Source organism: Echinops telfairi, unplaced genomic scaffold (genome assembly GCF_000313985.2).
Source record: "Echinops telfairi isolate 266 unplaced genomic scaffold, ASM31398v2 ScPeMD7_5;HRSCAF=22, whole genome shotgun sequence".
Lineage (NCBI taxonomy): Eukaryota > Metazoa > Chordata > Mammalia > Afrosoricida > Tenrecidae > Echinops > Echinops telfairi.
This window is the reverse complement of record NW_022103901.1, coordinates 5483872-5509808: the sequence shown is the minus strand read 5'-3', so window position 1 is coordinate 5509808 and position 25937 is coordinate 5483872. Positions and strand designations below refer to the sequence as shown.

Sequence of the window (25937 nt, the reverse complement as noted above, 5' to 3'; positions counted from 1 at the left end):
TCTGCTTTGTTATTAATTGTGGTTTTCTTCTTGAAGGTATTGAAAAAGTTTATATTTAGCATTAGCCAGCTGGGCTCAGTTTAGATGATTCCGATTTTGTTGGCAACAGCAGAGTCAGGAACCAGTGGAACATATGCCTTCTTCTTGCCGTCAGGCCCGATCAAGGTGTTGACCTTGGCTACGTCAGTGTCACAGAGCTTCTTCACAGCCTGTTTGACCTGGTGCTTGTTGGCCTTGTCATCATCCACATTGCATATTAGTGTGTTGTTATCTTCCATCTTCTTCATGGCCGGCTCCGTGGTCAGGGGCGCTTGATGATGGCACAGTAGTCCAGCTTGTTCCTCTGGGTGTTCTTCGGAGGGCGTTGGGGCTGCCTTCTCAGCCTCAGGGTCTTGGGGCTCCAGAAGGTAGGTGACGTGAGGATCTTCTCCTTTCCATTGGTGTGCCTGTGGACATCTTTCAGCATGTTTTTAACACCTTTGCTTTGGCTTCTGTTCAGGGAGGGCTAGGGGCTTCCTTCATTTCCTTCAGTGGCAACCTCATTAAAAAGGGTCAATTGTGGTTTTTCTTTGTTTCATAGTTGTTGAGCTGTTTGTGTTTTATCCTGATTTTTTACAATTCTTTGTATATGAAACCCAGATTAGGTAAACCTATAGAAACAACTGGATCACTAGAGTCAAAGCGACATGACAGGGGAGGCTGACAGGAAATGGGGAGCTGACAACAATGAGTACAAGGAAGAAGTGTGCCGGAATTGATTGTGGTGATGGGTGTCTAACGTTTATGAACACGAATGAACTGTTGAAGTATATGATTTGCCTGTGAAATTACTAAAAATACACAACCTAATTATAAAATAATAAAAAGAATGTCCCTTGGAGGGACCCGTGCTTCCAGAGACGAGGCAGACAAAACAGTGGCATCACTAGGTTTGGTGGCACCCCTCAGCCCCTCCCCCCATCAAATCTTGTTGGTTCCAGTGTTTTGCCATTACCGATGCTGTACCTATGGTATTTCACACGCACGTGAAAATGGCTTAGGATGCATTCTAGACATGGGACTGCATTTGCATGTCAAACGTAGTTAATCATTAGAAAATGTGTCAGCATACAAAAATCTATAGAAAACCTTTAGGAATACTATATTGTTTTTTTATTTACTAGCTATGATCAAAACTTAGTAAAAGAATGAGCTAATGTGACTTCAATGTTCTTATATAGTATGAGGGGCCTTTGCAAAGCTTGTGGCTAAAGTGGAATGAAAGGATAATGGGATTTTCCCTTGAGCTTTTTAACTCAACTTACTGCCATCCAGAGTTGATTCTGACTCCTAAGCAACCCTGTAGGACAGACTTGAATGACCCCTGTGGGTTTCGGAGACTGTAAGCTTTTCACAACCCCCAACTCTAATCGGGGGTTCTCCAGAGGCTGAATCCATGTGGGAACCTTGCAAATGGCTTTTGGGCTTCAAAACGGTAAGCCTTGTTATCAGACAGAGCATTGTAGAGTACATTATGGCAGACATAGTTAGGTTAAAATGTACTGTAATATTATCTTATCATTTAATCTCCCCTTTGACCCATTTTAAAGTAGTTTCGGTTTAAAACAAGTTGGGGTGGGGTGGGGAATATATGTGGATTAAACCGCTGGTGAATTCCCTCTGACCAGAGACCAGGGATGTGAATAGCTTTGCTATCATGCAGAATACACTGGAAGGAGGATTATTGCAGATGCGGATACGTTAACATTTAACACCTTATCATTTGATCTCCCTTTTGATCCATTTAAAATTTGTCCTAGTTTTTAATGCTTTCTGCTTTCTTTTCTATTGAGGTTCTTATCTGCTTTACTTTGCTATTATTGTTAGTTTTTTTTCTTCAGTATATGAAATCCGGGATTGGTAAGTCTATAAGAGACAATAACTGGATTAATGGTTCCTTGGGGGCACAGCGGGGGAGGTTGGGGGCTAAATGGGGAGCTAATCACGATGAGTAAAAGAATGAAGAAAATTTTTAAAAACTGATTGTGAAAAAAAAAAAACCTGATTGTGGTCAAGATTGCTCAACGCTTCTTGATGTGAACTATTGAATTGTGTGATATGTAAATTATATACCAATAAAACTTTCTTTTGTCTTTCTAAGAGCTACAGTTTTGGAAACCCACAAGCGCAGTTCTACCCTGTCCTAATGGGTTGCTGTGAGTCAGAACGGACAGGATGGCAGGAAGAAAGCTGGACGATGTCTACAACACTGCCATCCCATGGCCACAACTGTTAGTGCAGTGGTCAGTGTGACGTGTATTCCAGGGTCCTGAGCAATTGACTTCAACCCTGGTGGTATAATGGTTATGCATCCGCTGTGGTCTGCAAAGGCTAATTCAAAACCACAAGGCGGGCTTTCTACAGTTATAGTCTCAGAACCTCACAGGTGCACTTCTATACGGTCACTATGTCCTATAGGGTCACTATGAGTCGGCATCGCCTGGATCCGGTGAGTTTTTGAGCAACTGACAGGTGACATTCAATATAAATCTTGTGGCTAAATGCTGTTTAATACAGTTTAACATCTATGAAATATAAATACTATCAAAATTTAAAATAAGTATAAATAATAGCATAGATGAACTGTTCTAATCATTCACATTGATTGCACTGAAGTCCCTTTTCCCCTTGAAACGAATTGGTTATCGGTCTTCATATTCATCTAAAACATCTGTATGTGTGGAACATCTTGTATCAGAAATTATACCAATTTCAAAAATTACTTACAAGATGCACACAGATGAATGACTACATTGTTATGTCAGATTTCCAGCTTTGTTCCCTTCCACTGTTTAATCTTCGACTCAAAACATCAAAATTCTTCCTTGCAGCCATGTCCATCGAGCAGTTAAACCAGGCCACCCAAACCTGCGGGCATTTTCTTACTAGTGGAATTTGGGGGATACTGAACCTCAAAGGCACATCTGATCAAAGAGCCTCGGCATTTGTTGACAACAATGGTGTGACTGTGTACCCTCTACTTGATTCTATCTCCTAGTGACCCAATGGGACACAGTACAATTGTCCTGTCAGGTCTCCTGGACAGTAATCTTTATGGAAGCAGGTCTTTTAGAGCAGAGCTGTTTGTTGGTGGGCTCAAACAATTCACTTTCTGGGTAGTGACTGAGGCATTCACCAGGGTTCCTTTCGTCACTCAAATTCATCAAGTCCGTGCTGACCCCTAGTCACTCTGTGGAACTGGATAGAGCTTCCCCTGTGCATTTCCTAGACTGTAACTCTTTACAGGAGTAGAAAGCCCTGTTTTTCTCCGGTGGACCAGCTGGGGGTTTTGAACTGCTGATCTTATGGTTAGCAGACCAATGTGTTACCCCTGTGCCACTGGGGCTCCTTTGGTATGGGATAGGAGTGTGGTTTTCCAAAACGGTGAGGCTTTTCCTGTTCCCATAAAGCAGTGGTTCTCAATCTTCCTAATGCCGTGACCCTTTAATACAGTTCCTCATGTTGTGCTGACCCCCCAACCATAAAATTATTTTTGTTCTATGTCATCACTGCCATTTTGCTCCTGTTATGAATTGGACGACCCCTGTGAAAGGGCTGTTCGGCCCCCAAAGGGGTCTCAACCCACAGATTGAGAACCCTGCCGTAAAGACTTGCAGCCTCAGAAACTCCATACGATGCGTTGGAATCAACTTGATGCAGTGGGTTTGGTTTGGGGAGAGACTTACCGTCTGGGAAGCTTCGTCCAAGGCTGCTGTGAGATGGAATCAACTAGATGGTGACTTGTTGTTAGTGGTGTTCAATGCCAACCAAAATGACAGGGCATTCAAATCAGTGTCTGATTACCCAATAAGCAAAGTAAGCACGGGCTTCCTTGTGCTTACTAATCTGCAGTGAGCTGTTTCGCATGTGTCTCACCACATCTCAGTGAAATGGTTCACTGGATCACAGAATAAACCAGGACTTACCTTGCTTCTTCGATAATCGCCCAGGTGAACCAATCCCACCAACCTGCTTCCACAGAGGTGCTAGCCTCAGAAACTCTAGGGGGGCGGTTCTACTTGGGCTTATAGGGTAGCTAAGAGTAGGTATCCACCCCAGGGCGGTGGGTTTGAGTAGCAAGAGGCAGATTACTCTTCCCAGCAGTTCACCCTCTCAGGCTGGATGACCATTTTAGCAGGAACCCAGGGATCTGACTTAGAGTCTAAGGCTTTTAGGCTTAAGGATTTTAGTGAGACTCACTGCCCTGGTCCAGCCAGCTGCGCCCAAAAGTCATTGCTTGGGGGTGGGGGAGGGAGTGGGGGTGGTGTGCGCGCTCGCGCGTGCATGTGTGTGTGTGTGTGTGTGAAGAACCGTTGGCTCCTCACTCATTTGTGTACCCAGTTCCACAGAGTGACTAGGGGTCAGCATGGACTTGATGAATTTGAGTGACATAAAAGAAACTCAATAAATGACACCACTGGAAAGTCCCCGGCTGCTCCCCCGACAAAACAAGTATTGGCGACTCCTTGTATTGGAAGCCGTCCGCATTTCTACAGTGGTTGTATTTTGGTTGCAAATAGATTGTGAAGCTCCCTCGGTACCTAAATTCCTGAAAGAGCGTAATGCCAAACGTGGATTTCAGGAAAGGCCCTGTTAGCTGGGTTCTCCCAGCAGCCTTTCCCTGGTGGCTTGTTTGTTCTTGTCCCGCCATGCGCGCCTTCCAGAACGAACTTGGCCTCCGTCGGCGGAGAAAGCTCTCCAGCCTGCAGGCGGAGGAGGCGGGGCCACAAACCACGCCCCGTGGGCGGGTCCCTTCCCCGATGGGCGGTCCTGGTGGGTGGAACCTAGGAGCTCCTCCCCGAGGAGGCGGGCTGGGGGCGTGGCTCGGGCGTCCGGCCCCACCACCCACCAGTCTCCGTTTAGCAAGGCACCAGCCAAACGGAGCGGCTGCCACCCCACTTACTCAGCAGATCTCGTGCGGCTGTTTGGGGCGGGCTCTGCCGGGGCGCACAGGCCACTCCCTTGGGACTGAGCGACGGGCCAGCGCGCGGTCCTTGCAGCCGGAAGGTTACAGCTAAGGGAGCCTTGGTGTCGGCGGCCCAGGCCGGAGCAGCAGCGCCCGGGTAAGTCCAGGTGTGCGCCCAGCTCGCTCGTTCACCGTCCTGCCTCCCCCATCCGGGGGCTCACCGATCCCACGCTTACTAACTTTTTATTGTGAGTTGCGTGACGGTTTCTCGAGCGATCCGTTCTCCGTGCAACAATTCATACATACTATGTTTCATGTCATGGATTGCAATCTCCGCCGCTGATTTTTAAAATCCCCTTCATCTGTCCCGGGTGAAATACTTCATAGGTTTTCCACTTCTAATTAATTTCTGGGGAGTTTCATTTGTCTTAGGTCGCGGTTACCAAACAGTATGAATGAATGATGCAATCGTGCATAGGGCATTCAGTCCAAGATAAGGAAAAACCCCGAGATTGAGCTGAAGTGTTTGAGTCTGCTCTCTGCCCTCTCATCAGAAATAGTTTGTGTGCGTGTGTGTTTAAAGAATGAGAGGTTTAAGTAAAGTGCTTTCCTAGACGCAGTTATAAAAAGGAAGCCTCGATTAAGCCACTCTCATTCATTAAAGTTCTTCGCTGTATTTTCTTTATCTGTGACTTGTCGTGACTCTTTAAATAGCTGGTTGACTGGGATTCTACGTGAATAATGTGACACATGCTCTGTAGCTTTTATTAATCAAGCAAACTCAAACTCACTGCATGGGGGTAGATTCTGGCTCATGGTGACCCTATCGGACAGGGCTGAACGGTTCCTGCGAGTTTGCAAGACTGTCACTCTTTGCAGAAGTAGAAAGTCTTATCTTTCTCCCACGGAGCAGCTGGTGGTTTTGAACTGCTGACTCTGCAGTTAGCAGCCAATATATAACCCAATATACCACGAGGTCTCCTAAAACTTTTAGTAGCCAGTACTTTATCGCTGCATAGTTTACGTACCATAAACTGCGTCAGTCAGTCTTAAGGGTACATTTTGATGAATTTTGACAACCGTATAAACCAAAAGAGCACCCAAACCCATTGCCCTCAAGTGAATGCCAACTCAGAGTCACCCTACAGGACAGAGTGAAGCTGCTCTACAGCGTATCCAGGGTCACAATCCTTACTAAAATTCTGGGTCAGAATCAACTTCAAGGCATTGGGTTTGGTTTAAGTGTGTTTAATCTTCATGGGAGGGTGCCCTGGTGGCATAGTGGTTAAAGTACTTGACTACTAACCTCAAGGTTACTGGTTCAACTCACCAGGCACCCCATGGGAGAAAGATGTGGCAGAAAGATTACAGCCTCAGAGATCTATTGGGGCACAGTAGGTCATTGTGAATCGGACTCATGGTTGTGGGTTTGGTTTGGAGCTTCGATTACTATTTACAGAAACTGATTCTCATGGGTTGGGTTTATCTTCCCAGAACCAACTGTCAAGTCACATCTTTCTCCTAGAAAGCCGCTGGTGGATCCCAATGGCCCGCATTTTGGTTAGCAGCCAAGCACTTAACTGTTGTCCCCTGGACAGCTGTATACACCAGCAGTTCTCAACCTGTGGGTCGTGACCCCTTTGAGGGTTGAACGACCCTTTCACGGGGATCACCTAATACATCCTGCATATCAGATATTTACATTATGATCCATAGCAGTAGCAAATGACAGTGATGAAGCAGCAACAAAAATAATTTTATGGTTGGGGGCGTCACCACAACATGAGGAGCTGTATGAAAGGGTCCGGCATGAGGAACGTTGAGAACCACAGGTCGACACCCTTGTAAGCACTATCCCTAGAGAACATTTCCATCCCCGTCAAGGTTCACTCAGGAGCCCTGGTGGCACAGAGTGGTGAAGTGATGCCAACTGCAAGGGCAGCAGTTGACCTACCAGCCAGATACTCTTGGGGAGAAAGATGTGACAGTCGGCTTCCTTAAATACTTATACCTAAAAAAACAAACAAACAACAAAGATTTATACCCTTGGAAACACTTGGAGTGGCTCTGCTCTGTCCTGTAAGGTCAGTATGACTCAGTTGGTTGCCAGCGGGTGGGATTGGCTTTGGTTTAGTGAGTGTTCCCTAGGGCTTCCCACCCTTTCACCCCTGTCCCCACTGACTGACCTTTGTCACACTCGCCTCCCTGGCATTCTCATGAGAGGGATTCCTGAATGCCCTCCTTTGTGTCTGGAGGCTTTCTGTCAGTCTAATCATTGTCATACCTATCCATGTTTTTTGCATGTGGCAATAATTCATTCCTTTTTATTGGCGAGTAGTGTCTGACGTGAGAACAGACTGCAGATTGGTGCCGCATTTATCTCTGGGTGAATATTGGCTTGTTTCTGGTTTGGGGCTGTCACAAATAAAGCTGTTGTTCTTCGTGTTACTCAGGTTTTTTGTGGACTTGTGCTTTTTCTTTTTTTTAAATCATTTTATTGGGGGCTTGTACAGCTCTTATCACAATCCACACATACATCATTGTGTCAAGCACATTTGTACATTTGTTGCCATCATCATTCTCAAAACATTTTCTTTCTACTTGAGCCCTTGAATCAGCTCATTTTTACCCTTTCCTCCCTACTCCCCCCTCCCTCATGAACCCTTGATAATTTATAAATTAGTATTATTTTGTCATATCTTACAATGTCCGGCATCTCCCTTCACCCGCTTTTCTGTTCATTCCCCAGGGAAGAGATTATTGTAGATCCTTGTACTCAGTTCCCCCTTTCCACCCCACCCTCCCTCCATGGACTTGTACTTTGTTTTTCCTTTTTTTTAATACTTTTATTGGGGGCTTTTACATCTCTTATCACAATCCATACAGTCATCCAGTGTGTCAAGTGCATTTGCACATAGGCCACCATCATTATTTTTAAGCATTCTCTTCCCACTTGAGCCCCTGATATCAGCTCCCCATTTCTTCCCCCTCCCCCCCACCTCATGAACCCTTAATAAGTTATAGATTATTTTTCCATATCTTACATTGTCCTCCATCACCCCTCACTCACTTTTCATTATTCATTCCCCTGGGAGTGGGCTCCAGGTTGATCCTTGTGTTCGCTTCTGCCCCCCTCCCCCACCCTCCCCTAGTTCTCTTGACATTTCCACTCTCCTTGTTGGCCCTGAGGGGTTTATCTGTCTTGGATTCCCTGTGTTTCGGCCTCTTATCTGTAGCAGTGTGCATGCTCTGGTCAAATCCAATTTGTAAGGTAGAATTGAGGTCATGATAGTGGTGGGGAAGGAAGCATCAAAGAACTAGAGGAAAGTTGTGTGTGTTTCATAGGTGCTATACTGTACCCTCTGACCCCTCTGTGAGGGGGTGTCCAATTGTCTACAGATGGGCTTTGGGTTTCCACTTCATGTGTACCCCCACTCCCACCATTCACATTGGGTATGATTTTGTTCTGGGTCTTAGATGCCGGATACCTGATCCCATTGACACCTCATGATCATGGAGGCTGGTGTGATTCTTCCGTATGGGCTTTGTTGTTTCTCAGATAGATGGCCGCTTGTTTATCTTCAAGCCTGTAAGACCCCAGACGCTATACCTTTTGATAGCCGGGCACCATCAGCTTTTTTCACCACACTTATGCACCCATTTTTGTCTTCAGCAAGTGTGTCAGGAAGGTGAGCATCACAGAATGCTGGATTGTTAGAACAAACTGTTCTTGTGTTAAGAGAGTACTTGAATTGAGGCCCAGTGTCTATCTGCAACTGTCATTCTTAACATATAGATATGAGTACATAGTTCTATTCCCCTCTCATTATATATATTTACATATTAACATGCCTGTATTTAGGCCTCTATAAATGTCCTTTGCCTTCTGGTTTTTTTCCTCTATTTCCTTTTTACTTCCCTCTTGTCCCACCATCATGTTCGGCCTTCATTCGGGTTTAGTAATTCCTCGCTGATACATTGCCCTTGATTGAGCCCCACTAGGCATTCACCTTCCTTCCTTGATTTTAGTTCACTTGTTGTTCCCTTGTCCCTGGTTGGTCCCCCTCACCTTCCTTTCTCCCCCCTCCCCTTCTCCTGTAACCCCCCACCCTGGAACCATTGGTCCCGTTATTTTCATTTCCAAATTATTTCTAAATTATCCCACCTATCTTATCTAGACAGGCATGCAGCTACATTAATAAGTGCGAGAACCAGGTAAAGCCAAATAAAACAACAAAGGAAGTCAAAACCAACAAAACAATAACAACAGCAAAAAACAAACCAAAATAACAATAACAAAAAGAAAGCCACTGACAAAATTGGAAAAGCCTATAAATGGCTCAAGATCTATTTGCTGGCCTTTACGAGTGTTTTCCAGTGGAGTCTGATGGGGTGCCATTCTGTCTCCAAAGTCTATTTTTGGTATTCCCTGGGGGGTTCACCACTCTGCTGCTCTGCTGCATGCCCTCAGTGCCTTGCCCCAGGCGTGATGGGGCCAGACCTGCACTATTCCCACACTGTGCCTCCAGTGCTGTCCCTGCAGTGTCATGGTTCAGTGAGGGACACCGTATCCCATGGTGGGGCTAGCACTACAGTCCTGTGTGTTGTCTGCTCCGAGCAGGAACATTGTCCTCAGGGACTTGGTGGGCCAGGATGTCCTCCCCTCCCTCTCCATCCCTTTGCGTTTCTCCCGTGTGCTCTAATCGGACGCGCCCCTCTCCCCAAGCTGTCGCCCCAGTGCTGTCCTCTGAAGTGCATTCTTCTGAAGGCAGAGGGGGATATGTGCTTTTTCTTGGCTCAGTCGCCAGGAGTAGGATCACTGGGTCTTGGGGGCAAGTGCGCCTTCAACTTTTCTGTGACACGGCCAAACCATCTTCCAAAGTGGACGAGCCATTTCACATCTCCAGCAGCCTCGTGTGAGTTCCAAGTCCTCACCGACACTTGCTCAGTGTTGTCGGTCTTTGAAATTGGAGTCTTTCTTTATCGTGAGCTTGTCTGTCTAGCTCCTCCTTTGAAATCCCTATTTCACTCGTTTGCTCATGCCTTGGCCTGCTCTTGACGAGAAGCAGTTTTCATATTTGATGAAGCCCACACTAATTTCTTTCATTACTTGTACTTTTTGTGTCTTTTATAGAACTTTTACAATCTGAAGGTGATTGTATATGTTTATCCATTTCCCAAAAAGACCCCCAAAGCCAAACTTGTGGCCTTCGAGTCAATTCCGACTCATAGCAATGACGTGGGACAGGGTAGAATTGCCTCTTTATGTTTCCGAGATTGTAACTGTTTACAGGAGTAGAAAGCCTTGTCTTTCTCCCGCAGAGCGGCTGGTGGTTTGGAACGGCAGACCTTGCAGATCACAACCCAATGCATGACCACTATGCCACCAGGGCTCCTTCATATGCATCCATTGCTGCACAGCTAAATGACTCCCAAGACTTAACGTTTTTAAACAACCAACATTTCTAGTCTCATAGTTATGGTGGGCCAAGGGGCCCTGGTGGTGTAGTGGTTACCCATTGGGCTACTAAACACAAGGTCAGCAGTTCAAAACCACCAGCCACTCTGCTGGAGAAAGACAAGGCTTTCTCCTCCCATAAAAAAGCGACCATGTCAGAAACTCACAAGGGCAGTTCCTCCCTGTCCTGTAGGGTCAAGGTGAGTCGGCATGGACTTGATGGCAGTGAGAAATGGGAGCCACAGACAGATCCAGGAGCAGCTCCCTTTAGATGGTGCTTCCCCACTGGGAGCTCTTAGGAGGCCACAGTTGGCCAGACCAGACTGGGCTTTCCACCGATTGACTGGAGAAAGATCTGCTTCTGAGCCCAGTCATATGATGGTCAGCTGTGTTGGTTCAGTTAGTTCCTTTTAAATTTTTTAATTTATTTTTCAGTCGTTGAGAGCACCCACCCACCTACCCAACTGTTCCCAGGGGAACAACAATTCAATGGCATTGGGCACATTCTTCCCACTGTGCAGCCATCCCCCCTTCCCTCTCCGAGCTGTCCTTCCTCTGAAAAAGCCCAGCGCCTGAAGTGACCTCGCTGATCTTTCTAGTTGCTGGTGCCCACTGGATACCCTAACCACCAAGCTCACACTCATCGAGCCAATTCCGACTCACGCAGCCCCACAGGGCCGGGAGAACTGCCCCTGTGGTTTCTGGGACCGTGACGGTTGACAGGAGTAAAATTCTTAAACGAGCACATGGTAGACAGTCTTTTCTCGTTAAGCTAATCTTTTGTTTTTTGAAACTTCATTGTGAATATGGGGTGAGTTTACAGAACGGGTCACTATTTCTGTATTCAGTAACGTATCAAACCTCCCAGGGCCTTGCCCTGTGTCTGTTGTCTGGTTGACAAAGACCGCAGGGGATGTTTTTTGCTTGGGTTGAAAGATAATCTCAGGACGATTGTTCTGAGACTATTAAGCTTGTTCGACTGAAGAGTCCAGGTCCTTGCTGGCTGTTGGCCACAGGCCTCCTTGCCGGGTGGGCCTCTCCACAGGGCAGCTCACAATATGGCGGCTAGCTTCTCTGAGAGACAGACAGAGAAGATGCCTAAGATCGAAGCGTGTGCCTTTTTCCTTTTCCCTTTCTTACTCCTCTCAGGGCCCTGGTGGCATAGTGGGTTACGCATTGGGCTGCTAACCCCAAAGTCCACTGTTCAAACCCACCAGCCACCTTGCGGGCGAGAGATGAGGCCTTCCACTCCCATAGAGTCACAGTCTCAGAAACCCCCAGGGACAGTTCTGTGCTGTCCTCTAGGGACGCGATGAGTTAGAATTGACCCAATGGCAGTGTGTCTGGTTTTGGGCTCCTCAGACACAACCAGGGTTTGCCATGTGTGGTGGGATATGTTTGAAACATTTGCAAACTACTCCAGTAGCAAAATAGGAATTCCCAAGAGGAAGTGAAAGGGAATCATGAGAACAAGCCTCTTAGATGTACATGATTTCAGAGGCAAAAGAGGAAACTATAGTCAAGAAATAAGTTGAACATCACTGGGCTACCCTAGCTCCTGGGCCCACTCTTTGGAGCAGGGGGTGGAGGTGGGCGTTGGCGTCGGCTCCCCTTGGCTGTGGGTTCCTGGAGGCCTTTAGCACCTGAAGTACTTGTTACGCTTGGCAGAGTGGAGACAGAGAATCGAGACTTGGATTCCCCGGGCACAAGGCTTAGAGTACATCCTGCACGCATCTACCTGTCCCAGGGAGCAGTCATGCACCTGGCTCAGGTAGCGTGTGAGTGGAGGCACCTTGAGGTCTCAGTCAGGACCACACTCTAGCCTCCTGAATGATTTCTTTCTTTTCCGGGCTCCGGTGGGCCATGATGATGTTTTTTTTTTTGGTCTTATGTGTCTCACGATCTCTGTCTTTCTTTTTCTTCTTTATGAGATTTAGCACTTTTATCCCCTTCTCTTAGGAGCCCTTGTGTCATAGGGGTGATCTATTGGGCTGCAAACTGCAAGGCAAGGTCAGCGGTTCGAAACCACCAGCCGCTCCAAGGGAGAGAGACGGAAGCTGTCTCCTGGAAAGAGGGACTGTCTGGGAAACGCACAGGGGCCGTTCTGCCCTGTCCTGTAGGGTTGCTCTGGGCTGGCATGGACTTGATGGCAGTGGGCTTTTTGTTTTGACCCTCTGCTCTTGAATAACCATTTTACTTACAAGGCTTCCAACTGGTCTTGTCTCCTCATGTCCCTGAGTGCAGGGGCTGCTTGGAAGAGTCTACATCTCTTCCTCTGTCTGGTGCTCTCCCTGCGGCAGGCCTCCCCGCACCCCCCCCACCCCCGCCCCCTTTCCTTTCCATCCCGCTCACCCAAGGGTGTAGGGTCGCTGTGAGTCAGCATTGACTCGGTGGTGATGAGTTTGGTGTAGGGATCCCCGGGGGTGGAGCGGGTTATGCATTGGGCTGCTAACCACCAGGTCAGCAGTTCGAAATTACCAGCCACTCCAAGGGAGAATGATGAGGCTTCCTATTCCTATAGTTACCTTAGAGACCTAGAGGTGGGAACCGACTCAGTGCCAGTGAGATTTATTAATTTTTTTTTTTTTTAATTAGAGGAAGCCCCTTGTGCTCGTCTGGGTTGACTAGAAAAACAAATCCAGAGACACTCATAAATGCATAAGTGAGACCTTTATATCAAGAACTAATTATGTACCCATAAAACATCCCAGCCCAGTCCAGATCAAGTCCATAAGTTCGATATGAGCCCATCGGTCCGTTATTAGCCCATGAATTCCTCTTCAGACTCAAACAGCACATGTAATGGTGCCAAGTGCAGGAAGATCGCAGGCCGGTGGGTGGAAAGTCCTGTGGATCCAATGGCGGTGGCAGCATCTCCAGGGCTCTGGCTGCCATCCGCGTGTCTCCATGTGGCTTGTCGATAGGAAGGTATAGCAGAGAGAGAGTGTGTGTCCCCCACTTCCAGGGAGAAAGAGAGGGAGTGCCCAGAATCCTCATGATTAGGCCACACCCACAAGGAGACCTCTTCAGGCTGTGACCTGATTGACAGGCTAAACTCCACCCCTTTGTTTCTTTATGAAGTGGACATGAAATTGTGTAACCACCACACCCCTCAACGAGATGGATTGCTCCAGTGGCTGCAAGAATGGGCTTCGGCTTGGAAATGGTGAGGATGGCGCAGGACCAGGCAGGGTTTCGTTCAGTTGTAGGTGGGCTTGCTATGAGGCACGACCCACTTGCAGGCACCTAACAATTGTGAGGATGGCGCAGGCCCGGGCAGTGTTTCATTCTGTTGTGTATAGTGTCACTATGGGTCGTAACCAACTCAGTGGCACTTCACAACAATCACAACTTAATCAGGTGTCCCTGGGTGGTGCAAAGGGTTAAGCTCTCAACTCCTAATCCTGAGGTTAGTGGTTCGAGCTCACCTGGAGGGACCTCGGAAGAAAGGCCTGGCCAACTGCTTTCATCTAGGTTCCAAGCTAACCAAAGCCACCGACTGATTCTGACTCGTGGTATCATTTCTGTTCAGAGCCAAGTTTGTGTTGACCTTTGATAGCAGCTTTTGCTTGTTCTGAGAAGCCCTGGTGGCGTAGTGGGTTGAGCTGCTAACCACAAGGTTGGCAGTTTGAATCCGTCCGTCTGTCCGTCTCACGGAGGGAGGAAGAAGAGACTGCCTGCTCCCACAAAGATTTAGAGTCTCAGAAGCCCATCGGAACCGGAGACCTGGTGCCCTGGTGGTTGCACATTGGGCTGCAATGTGCAAAGCTAGCATTTCGAAACCACCAGCGAGCTCCTCAGGAGAAAGACCAGGCTTTCTGCTTCTGTAGAGAGTTACAGCTCTACCGTGTCCTACAGGGTTGCTACGAGCCAGCATTGACTCGAGGGCAGTGAGTTCGATTTCTTCTTCTTTTTTTTTTTTACTTCCTCAGTCCCCCTGGGTGGCCTTTTGATTAAGCAGCCAATCAACAACTTCTTGGGCCACTCCACACCAAACCCATGGCAGATGAGTGGATTCCAAGGCCTAGTGGCCCCACACTAGCTTTTGGAGGCAGAAAGCCTCATTTTTCTCCCTTGAAGTACCTGATGGGCTTGAACTGCCAACCTTGAGGTTAGCAGTCCAACGTGCACCCTAAGCATCACCAGGGCTCCTCTTGGGCCACTCAGGGTCCTGCCAGGGCACATAAACTTCGTATATCATACAATTGAATCAGGCAATCATGTTAAGATTTATGCAGTCATCACCACAATCAGCTTCAGAACATTTTCTTTTTAGACTCCTTGTTGTTGGTTTCCCCTTTCCTCTCATGCCTCCCTGCCATGCCCCGGGATCAGTCTAGTCATTGTCTTTCTACAGCTGCCTGTCCTGGATTTCATAAGCAGAAAATCATACAAAACTTAAACAGGAAGCAAACCACGACGAGACAAAAATGTTTTTTAAAAAACCTCAAAGAGAAAGCAGAAAGAAAAAAAGGGGGGAAAAAGACAAATTGAAACAACTTTAACCAGCTTTACGTTTAAAAAAACAAAAGGGAGATAAGGTGTTACATTTTAACCTAACTACATCCACCATCATCGACTTTCCCATGCCCTGTCTGATAGCAAGGCTTTTCACGTGGTCAGAGGGGATTCACTGGAGACTTAATCCATGTGGGGCCCCTGCCAATGGTTTGGGGCTTCCACTGTCATCCCCAGCCTTCTACAAACCAGGTGCTCACAATTTCAGCTTTGATACCAGCCCTTCCTTTGAATCAGCTTCCTCTTTTGAATTGTTTCATGCCTTTATAATCGGAAAATCAATCTGACCTCGTGGGCGGCACCACAGCTCCGAGAGGGCTTGCTCTGGCCTGCAGGTCACACTGTCCTGACCCTGACTTAAAATATTTGTTTTATTTGGTCCCCCCACCCCCACCCCTCCTAGGTCAACTTTGTACTGGCTTGTTCTGTTGAAGGCATTTGTTAGAAATCAGTGACAAAGTGAGCCAGCCTGTCCCTGTGAGCGTGTGACTCTATGTTTATCCTCTGCCCGTTTAAGTGTAAGTTGTTTGTATCATCAATGTGACCTTGGTCATGGCTTCTGGGTCTCGGTGATGGAATTCGGATCTTTCTGATCTCTCAAATTCTTCTTTCATTCTTTTCACCCCACCATTCCCAGTCCAGTGGCTTTTTGTTTGCTTGTTTTCGTCATAAACGCTGTAGCTAAATAAAAGCTTCCCATTGAGAACAGTACAGTAACGATGGACACTTGAGTCATCCGAGGTGCAGCTGGGTGAAGCTGAGGTGGCCTTGTGGGGAGGGCCATGGGAATGGGCCAGACAGCATGGCATCAGAAACCCCTTTCAGCTCTTGAAGGCATCAGCTAGAGGTAGACATTAGCAGGAGGCTGGGTAAGATTTCTCCTTGGCCAGCTTGGCTTCATCTTTACCTCGTGGGCTCTCATTGGCGTGTGTGATAAGCTGATCACAGTAGACTACGCCTTTAGTGAAGACAAGGCAAGAGAAAAAGTACGTAGCTCTACAAGGGGGCTTCAAAGAGCTTGTGGGGAAATTCCACTATCCTTCCTTTTTTTTTCTCCCTTTTAAAAAAACTGTGAATTGAGTGAAGGTTTACAGAGCAGATCACCGTTTTATAGTGGACGGGTCATCAAACTCCCCGCCCCCCACCTCCCTCACTGGCTTTTCCTGTTTCCGTCATTTGGGGCCCAGCTCCCTCTTGTTGGCTATCGTCTTCTCCTTCACCCAGGTTAACACTTGTCTACCCTGAAGCAGCTCTGGTGGTACGTCATGGGTTTCATGTTGGGCTGCCAACCCAAAGGTTAGTGGTTCAACACCACCCACCGCTCTTTGGAAGAGAGATGAGGCTTTCTGCTACTGTAAACAGTCACAGCCTTGGAAAGCCACCGGGCAGCCCTACCCTGTCTTGCTGGGTCACTAGGGGTCAGCAGCATTGCCTTCATGGCAGTGGGTCTACAGTTGTTTTCTCTGCCACACTCACTGCCGTCAAGGTGAGGGTGACCCGACAGGACAGGGTTAGAACTGCCCCTGTGGGTTTCCCAGGCTGTAAATCTCGACGGGAATAGAAAACCCCATCTTTCTCCCAGGGAAACGCCGGTCGTTTCGAACTGCTGGCCTTGGGGATCCCAGCCGAATGTATAACCAGTAAGCTCCTTTCCCCACCCCCCACAGGGAAGGCAGGACTTCTACCACTGAACCACCACTTCCTGCTCTCCAGACGCAGGCCCCGCCCTCTGAGAGCCCCCTCAGAGGGCAGCTTCCTCTTCCAGATTCGGCTCAATGGCCGATGCCTTCTGGAAGCCCTCCTTTGGCATCAGATGTCTGTCTCTGTGTTAGCACTCTTCATGGTCCGTGGACCGGAAACAGCCGACAGTCGCTCCCACGTCAGCGATGACCCCAAAGCTGGCACCTGCAGTGTCAGGAGGGTGTCCTGGCGGGCAGTGGTTCAGTGAGTGGCTGCTCATTGAAAGGCTGGTGGTTCACACTCAGCCAGCTGCCATCTGCTCCTCGCAGAAAGCCCCTGGGGCAGTTGTCTCTCAGGATCACCAGGAATCGAAATCAACTTGATGGCAACTGACAGCCATCACCTTCACAACGTCGCCTGAGTCACGCTCAACTGGGTGACACCTGGGCGTGGCCCTTGCCAGGCCCAAACACCAAACCGTGGAGTCGGTTCAGACGCACAGCGACCCTGTAGGACAGAGGAGCGCTGGCCCTGTGGGATTCTGAGACTGTCAGCCTCCACGGAGCACACAGCCTCCTCTTTCCCCCTCAGAGCGGCTGGTGGGTTCATGCCAGTGACCCTTCCGCTCACAGTCTAACGCTCACCCCGCCGCCCCACCCACAGGGCTCCTCAGAGGGTGAAGTGGAACAAGTTCCTGGGTGCCTCCTTCTGTGGGCTGACACCGACTTTGAAACAGAAATGGGACACGTAGACCGGAGGCCACGAGCCACGTTGGACCTTCTTCGGAGGCTGTGTGCTCTGTTCCCTCATCCCTGTCTTTTCTCTCTCGTACGAGCCAGGTTCTCCCAAGGATGGTGTCCCACTCTGAACTGAGGAGCCTTTTCTGCTCGGCCGACGCCGTCTGCTTTGACGTGGACAGCACGGTCATCAGAGAGGAGGGCATCGACGAGCTGGCCAGGTTCTGTGGCGTGGAGGACGCAGTGTCAGAAATGTAGGTCTGGGATGGGTCAGGTGGAAGGAACTCCCACATTTCAGACCCCGCCTAGGAGACATGGGCGCTAGCTAGAGGTGTTCTTTGGCCATTCGTCCCTGATTGGGGGGCATGTGTGTCATCCATTCACCCACTTAGACAAGGATCCTATACGAGCCTCCGTCCCTCAAGCATCGACAATGGTGGGGGACGGTGGCAGCCAGTAGGCTAAGAGGATGGTCAGGGAGACCTCCAGGTGCCCAGCGCTTGTGAGAGTATGGCCTCCATGGTTTACTGGGCAGCTGGTTCTGGGTCTGAGCCTCTCCTGTCATCTCTCTCTGTCTCTGTCTCTCAGTAACTATCCCAGCAGTGCCTGGAGTCACCAGGCCACCAACCATGTTAGGCCCAGCTACGTCTGATGCTAGCGGGCCCCAGACTTCAACGTTCTTCCTCGGTTTGCAGGCTGCCACTAGGCTATGGGGTGGTCTCTGTTAGTCTTCAGATGTTTCCGCAGCAAACACTCCCTTCTGCCACTGCCCTCCCCGGATGTGCACTGGGCTGGGGAGCCAGGACGGCTGGCTGGGCTAGCCTGACTGTCCCCTCTGACTGTCCTCTCTTCCTCTAGGACGAGGCGGGCCATGGGCGGGGCGGTGCCTTTCAAGGCTGCGCTCACTGAGCGCTTAGAGCTGATCCGGCCCTCCCGGGAACAGGTGCAGAGGCTGTTAGCAGAGCACCCTCCACACCTGACCCCCGGGATAAGGTAAGAGGACCCCGGCTCTGGTGCCACCGCTTCTCCACCCAACACCCGACAGCCTGTCACCTGCACTTGAGATCGGCCACTTGTGTGGTCCTCGCTGCAGTCCTGTGTGGTCTCAGCTGCGCCTGCACCTGCACCTGCACCCCTCGCCTCTGAGGAAACCGATGACACAAACCACTCTCCCGTGACTGCATCTTGTGTTTCTGAATGCATTTAAACAAACCAAACTCACTGCCGTCGACCGAGTCGATGCCAACTCAGTGACCCGATAGGACAGGGGAGAACTGGCTGTGTGGGTTTCTGAGGCTGTGACTCTGACAGGAGTAGAAAGCCTCGTCTTCCTCCCGAGGAGCGGCTGGTGGTTTTGAACTGCTGACCTTGAGGTTTGCAACCCAATAGGTAACCACTGCACTACCAGGGCTCCTCCCTGGGTGCCCGGGCAGGAAGCATTGTGTGGAACGAGTTTCTGGTGCAGCTCATTGATTCCTCGGTGCCTAAGGAGGAGGGCTTCCAAAAGGTCCTGGGGAAATTTCCTGACCCCCAGCTTACGAACAAGCCCGGCAACCAGCCCCTTACACATCATCACGGGTCCAGTAGGCGCAATTGTACAGCGATAATAAGTAAAGATTATAGTAAAGTCATTGAGAGTATGTGAGATAGAAGAGAGATTGAAATAATGCAATCAGACACATTTCATGGTAGCATGCTCACCTCAGCCTCACTTGGTGGTCCATGTGGAGAGAGAGAGAGAGAGAGAGAGATCGATCTTATTGCTAACCAAGGCTTTTATATTCTCTGGGGATGTGCAAGCCCCCTAATTACAGGTGAGGACATACGTCACAGGAAAGGGTTGTGCTTTAGGTAATACAGTAATGGAGGAGGGTGTGATCTACGGGTATACATACAATAGGAAGGGGAGGGATTGAGGGTACACATGTGACAAGATGGGCAGATCCTAGGTTCAGGATGGCAGCCTAACTTTGGATGTCACTGAGCCGGTTTGACCTGTTCTCTGGCTCTCCATGGAAACGTAATCAGTAGGGTGTAAATTCCATCTACAGGGACCAGACTAATGGCCTCAAGCCTTTAGGGAGAAGTAGCCCATTGCCCTTAACAGCAGGGAGCAGGTGCTACCTGTAGTGGGACCAGACAATAGTCTGGCAGCTGACTGCCTTCAGGGAGGTAACTTGACAATCATTTACCATTAGCTGCAAGCAGTGTCCTAAGTCTAACATATATTTCCGGGAGAGGACTTGGGAGAAATCTTTCTGCTTTCCACGCTCAGCTTTAGTGCAAAAAGAGCCCTGGTGGCCCAGGGGGTTCCTCCTTGGGCTTCTAGCTGTAAGGTCAGCTGTTCGAACCCATCAGCCACCTTCGCAGGAGAACAATGAGGCTATCTACTCCTTGAAAGAGTGAGAGCCTCGGAAACCGGAAGCAGCAGTTATACCGTCCTGTAGGGTTGCTGTGACTCCGAACTGACTCGATGGCATTGTGTGTGTGTGTGTGTGTGTGTGTGTGTGTGTGTGTAAATGCTAGGAAAGGCTCAGAAGGAGCCCTGGCGATGTAGTGAATTGGGCTATCATCCCCAAGGTCAGCCGTTTGAAACCACCAGCCGCTCCTTGGGAGAAAGACAGGACTTTCTACTCCTGTAAAGAGTTGCAGTCTCAGAAACTCACAGGGGTGGTTCTCCTCGGTCCTTGCAGGGTTAGCATCGACTCGATGACCGTGAGTTAGGCTTTGTTTTTGGTTTAGGAAAGGCTCCAAGCCTCTTCCATGGTCTAAAATCCGCACATACACAGGTGATTATGATGAAGAGTTTGTTGTGGGTGGAGGTAGGTCCCTATGTGAGGATGGAATTCCATAAACGAAAGGGCAAGTAGAACCTGCTCATAAGTTGGATGTTCATAACTTGGGATCTGCTTAAATCTAGAAAAATACATTTAAAACAAACAAACAAGACAAACAAAACAGGTGGCAAGTGAATTCCAACGCATGATGAGCCCAGGGGTGTCAGAGTAGAACTGTGCTCTGTAGCATTTTCCGTGGCTGATATTTTGGGGGAGCATATCACCAGACCTTTCTACCCAGGCACCTGTGAATAGACTTGAACCTCCAACTTTCTCATTAGCAGGTGAGCATGATAACCCTTTCTCACACCTGGGGGGTCCAGAGGAACATGCAGGAGGCCCCATTCCTCAGGCAGTATTACCAGATGTGTGCAGGAGAACAAGACCTGTTTTCGCCTGTCTTAACACATTTCCATTTTTCTCTTTCTTGTATTTCAACGGTCTTTGGTGTTTCGTGCTTTGCGCTCTCAGGGAGCTGATCAGCCGCCTCCATGAGCACAATGTCCAGGTGTTCTTAATATCGGGGGGCTTTCGGAGCATCGTCGAGCACGTGGCTTCGAAGCTCAGTATCCCGGCCGCCAACGTGTTCGCCAACAGGCTGAAATTCTATTTTAATGGTAAGACCGCAATGGTGATGTCTCCTCTTCAGGTTCTGTATTCCGTAGGCTGTTGGCTTGCAACCGAAGTGGGGGAGGCATCTGATTCGCATGTCGGAAATAAATCTTTCTTTGGAGAACCAGAAATCAATCTTTCTGGGGCTGCAAAACAGCCTCTGGCCAGCAACTCTCCGAGCTTTCTCCAGCGCAGGTGGGTCAGTGTCCACTTCCAGTGACCCTCCAGACAGAATCGAACTGCTCCGTGGGGTTTCCATGGCTGGCATTCTTGATGGAAGCCGACAGGCTCATCTCTCTCCCGTGGAGCGGCTGGTGGGTTTAACTGCTGGCCTTGTGTTTAGTGGCCAACGCGACCCACGTCACTTTCAGCACCTAGCTTTAGCAGCGATCAGTCTTATCTGCTCGTAGCCAAACACCGATCTTCCTTAACCCACCTTTTGGTACATACTGTGCTTCATTCTTAGGAGCACTCCTGGGGATCTGGTCATACCCAGAGTGGTACAAATGGTTCACGTGCTCGGTCACTAATTAACGGGCTGGAGGTTCAAGTGCACCCAGAGGTGCCTCCGAAGAAAAGCCTGGGGACCTATTTCTGAAAAAAATCAACTGTTGAGAACCTATGGATCACAAGTCTACGGTGATGCACACAGACGGGGTCACCAGGATTCAGAGTCACCTTGATGCTACCTGGGAGCTCATGTCTATAGTGGTTGTGCGTTGGGCTGCTACTCAGAAGTTCAGCAGTTCAAAACCACCAGCTGCTCCATCGGAGAAAGATGAGCTGTCTGCTTCCATAAAGACTGCCAGCCTCTGAAACACGGGCAGTTCCGCTCTTACAGGGTCGCCATGAGTCACGCTTGACCCAGTGGCAGTGAGCATAGAGGGATGGGTGTGGTAATTACAGAGAAGGAAAATGATTGGGTGAAATAAGAGACAATTTCTTCTTATTTTATATTTCACTTGTGTTCTGCTACCTGGACAGGGATTGAGATTTACGAACCTGGATGCTTCAGAGGATAAAAGGAATCCTCCCTGGGGTGGTTATGACCTCACAGAGTTCATCTCTGGTCCCTGAAGTGAGTGTGCAAATGGTTTACGAGCTCCGCTGCTAACTGAAAGGTTGGAGGTTCAAGTCTGCTTAAAGGAGCCTCAGAAATAATTCCTGGTGGTCAGTTTCTTTAACAATCGGCCTGTGACAAACTATGGTGATAAAAGGCTAAAAATGCAACAAAAAACAATCCCCACCCACGTTGCAATGTTAAAATCTAACAAACTCACTGCCATGTTAGCTCCTAGCGACCCTCGAGGACAGGGTGGAACTGCCCCTGTGGGTTTCTGAGACTGTCACTCTTTATGGGAGTAGAAAGCCCCATACTTATCCCTCAGAGTGGCTGGTAGTTTTGAACTGCTGACCTTGAGGTTACCAGCCCAGTGCGTAGCCTCTCTGCCACCTGGGCTCCCTCAAATCATAATGAAAAGTTTTAAATAGAAAAAGGAAACCCTATGGAGCGCAGTTCTGATTGGGCACATGCGTTAGCAGTGGCTCCTAGGCATCCAGGGCAGTGCCCTCTACATTAAGGTGACCAGATGTCCCGCTTTTAGCAGGACAGTCCCGAATTTTGGCGTTTTTAAAAAGTTCCCCCCAAAAATAAATAAATAAAATCCGATTTTTTGAAAGAATGCACGACAAGCTAGGGAACGGTCTATTTGGTCCATATAGATCAAATGTTTAATCAAGAAACCCCCCACCCCCCACCCCCAGTCAATGGTGTCCCGTTTTAAATCTGGTCACCTACATGCAAGTGATTTGTGCCATTTAAAAGCAAAGCCGGTCTGTTCTGAGCTGGAGGGGTGGGGTCCGAGCTGGGTGACGTCCCTGAGGGCCGATGATTGTCTTCTCAGTGGTGTTTCATCAGTGGCCCCCGCATCTGTGGGATCGCTGGTTGTGGCCGTGGGGTTCCAACTGCACCTTTCCTGTCCTCTCTCCAGGTGAATACGCCGGCTTTGACGAGACGCAGCCAACGGCGGAATCCGGCGGGAAAGGAAAAGTCATCAAATTCTTAAAGGAAAAATTTCACTTTAAGAAGATAGTCATGATAGGCGATGGGGCCACCGACTTGGAAGCCTGCCCCCCTGCTGTGCGTATGAAGGACCCTCACAGGGTTCACTTGGCCCTTTGGTGGTGGGCAGCTGATTCAGAATGAAGCGTATTTCCAGGAGGAGTGCCACTAAAACGCCGCCTTCTTAGAATCTGAGGGTCCCTGGGGGCTGCAAACAGTTAAGGTGCTCAGCGGCTGACTGAAAGACTGGGCATTCCAGGTCACCCAGAGGTGCCTCGGAAGAAAGGCCTGGCTCTCTGCTTCCTAAAAACCAGCCCTTGACAACCGTGTGGAGCACAGCTTTACACTGACACACCTGGAGTCGCCAGGAGGCAGCTTACATGCACCCAGAGGTTTATCACTGTGAAAAGGGGGAAAAAACTAAACAGCTCAAATAAATTCACTCTCAATGTGGCAGTAGTTGGCTTTGGGCAAACCCGAGAAAGACTAAGGGACTAACCCCCCTTTTAAACTTTTAATGATTCCTTGTCACAATGAGGGGGAAGCCTTCTATGCGAGAGTGGCCGGCTCCGAGACCCACAGGGGCAGTTCTCCTGCCCTAGAGGGCCGCTGTGAGTCGGCCGGGCTCCGAGACGGTCCGTTTGGTTTGATCACTGTGAGAGGAACCTGGGTGATGTGGGGGTTATGCACGTTAGGCTGCTAACCGCAAGATCTGCAGTGCAAAACCACTTCCCGCTCCTGGAGAGAAAAGGGAGGTTTTTGACTCCTGTAAGAATTGGTCTTGGAAACCACCCCTCCGCCCCCGGGGCAATTCTACCCTGTCCTGGAGGGCTGCTGTGAGTCAAAGTGGACATGATGGCAGTTACTGAGTGAGTGTCACCAGGGGTCAGAATTGGTTCCATAGTAGTGGACAGTGAGTCATCAAGTCCCCCTCCCCTCCATATAAACCACTTGCACAGGAGGATGAAGTATAGCCCCGTCCTGCACTGTCCCCTCGATGGGCAGTTGTGGCACCTTAGGTCTGTCATTGGCTAAATATCCGTAAGTAGATCACCAAACTCTTCCCCCTTGTCTTAGTCTGGAAGTGCTGCTGAAACCGGTTCAGGGTCACAGCAACACACCGGCCTTCGTGGAGAGCCCCGTGGTGTGTTAGGGTGGCTGCCGTGGACACAGGAAGAGTAGTTAGGAGGCTAGCATCTGACCCAGGAAGTTGAGTCTGGTCCTCTAACACCCCCCATGCAGCAGTATGACCGTAAAATAGAAGGGTAAAGGGCTATCGATGGGAAGAGCAAGTTATACTTTCAAATGATGGTGGTCCTGTGGCCGGGGAAGAGGAAACAATTTAAAAATCCTTGGCCAAAAGAAGGCGTCATTTTGTAGAATGTGTGAAAAGTCACTTTTAACAAGGACACCGCCCCCCACTTCCCCCGAGTGTCGCAGACGGTTAATGCAAAAGGTGGTTGGTTCTAATTCATCCAGGTGGACCCTGGAAGAAAGAGCTGTTGACCCATTGTCGAGGCATCAGCCATCAGAAACCGTAGAGAACGTCGTTCTACCCTGACACGGGGTGGCCGTGAGCTGGAATGGACTTGACAGCCACGGTCGCATATTTAAACTTTGAACTGTTTCAGCGAGGACAAGCGCAGCTCTGCCGCGGGGTCAGAGTGTCCATCGCCTTCGATCTAGGATGAGAGCGTGGCCGTGGTGGTGGGCCCTCCCTTTATGGGGCAGTTGGCCTGCTGGGTGGGTGGCGGGCCTTCCCCCGATTGGGGGGCCCTGCGGCTGTTTTCGAGGCGTGGAGGAGAATGTCGGCTGAGAAGTCCAGCATTTGCGTCCGGTCGGGTTTGGCCATTTTGTGAGCTTTCCTCTTGGTTTTGAGAGGCCACGGACAGCCTCTTGTTCTTCTCCCAGCGACCTTGCAGGTGCTTCTGGGAACGACCCTCACCTGTCCAAGGCATCACAAAACAACTCTCTTCCTGTCCCGGCTCCTGGAAGGCGCTCAAGGGACCCTGGGGTCAGCTTTCCACATTCGGTCTTCATTCTAACGAATAAAGACCTCAACAAGTAAACCAACGATTTGTTGCCCGTTGCTACTGCGACCTGTTTGCTTTTTAAAAGGTATTTCTTTTTTTTAATCTCCTAGGACGCTTTCATTGGGTTCGGAGGAAATGTGATCAGACAACAAGTCAAGGATAACGCCAAATGGTACATCACCGACTTCGTGGAGCTGCTGAGAGAGCTGGAAGACTAGTCCGTCCCTACACGGCGGAGTACCGGCTTCAGATGGAGGTTTACCAGGGAGACGGTTGATGCCGTGCCTGTTATCGAATTGCCCATGACGACGCCTGGTGCTGAATTTCTGCTTACACTGCAGGAGGTGCTCCAAGGAAATTCTCTCCCTTAAAAAGATGATGACTGTCTTCCAGTGTTGTTAGCAGCATTAATTCATTAATAACCTGCAGGGTTTTGTAATCTGGGTTCTTGATCTGTGTTCCTGGGTGTATTTTATCTGGAACCTTTTAAAGCTGGATGATCAATAGGACTTCCATCTCCTGGAAATACGGATCAGGCAACCTTCCGTGAATGTCCGTGTACCTTTGGGCGCACACATCAAAAATGTCGCCCGTGTCTCAGAACAGATGCGTGGCATTTTAATTTGGGCCTTTCCTGGACCTCGAGTCAGTATTTCAAGTAGTTTAGATAATGAAATCGATATAACCTCTAAACCAGCGGTTCTCAACCTGTGGGTCATGACTCTTTTGGGGGTTAAATTACCCTTTCACAGGATCGCCTAAGACCATCGGTAAACACCTATTTCCGATGGTCTTAGGAACCGAGATACTGCTTCTTTATCCGTCTCCAGGTGGGTCCACCCACATGCAGATATGCCCACCTACGAGTACCCGGCCTGAAGACTGTTATCCAGGCTACACCATGCTTCAAGACAAAATTTCATTTATTTGTCATTAGAAATAAATATTTCACAATATAGAATTACATACTGTTTTTGTGATTCATCACTATGCTTTAATGATGTTCAATCTGTAACAATGAAAATACAGCCTATCAGATATTGGCATGACGGTTC

General features: G+C 49.1%; 1 protein-coding gene across 2 annotated transcripts; it reads left to right on the top strand.

Moving 5' to 3' along the window:
* The first annotated feature begins 5023 nt into the window (after positions 1-5023).
* PSPH (phosphoserine phosphatase) lies at positions 5024-25646 on the top strand. Of its 2 annotated transcripts, none has more exons than XM_004705568.2 (6): positions 5024-5102; positions 17441-17592; positions 18197-18331; positions 20647-20792; positions 22779-22927; positions 24993-25646. In XM_004705568.2, the coding sequence occupies exons 2-6, from the start codon at positions 17453-17455 to the stop codon at positions 25098-25100; spliced, it is 678 nt and encodes a 225-aa protein (XP_004705625.1). In that variant the 5' UTR covers positions 5024-5102; positions 17441-17452; the 3' UTR covers positions 25101-25646. The 2 variants fall into 2 exon arrangements, with proteins under 2 accessions (XP_004705625.1, XP_045141816.1); XM_045285881.1 differs by having other exon boundaries at positions 5076-5112.
* The last annotated feature ends 291 nt before the right edge of the window (positions 25647-25937 follow it).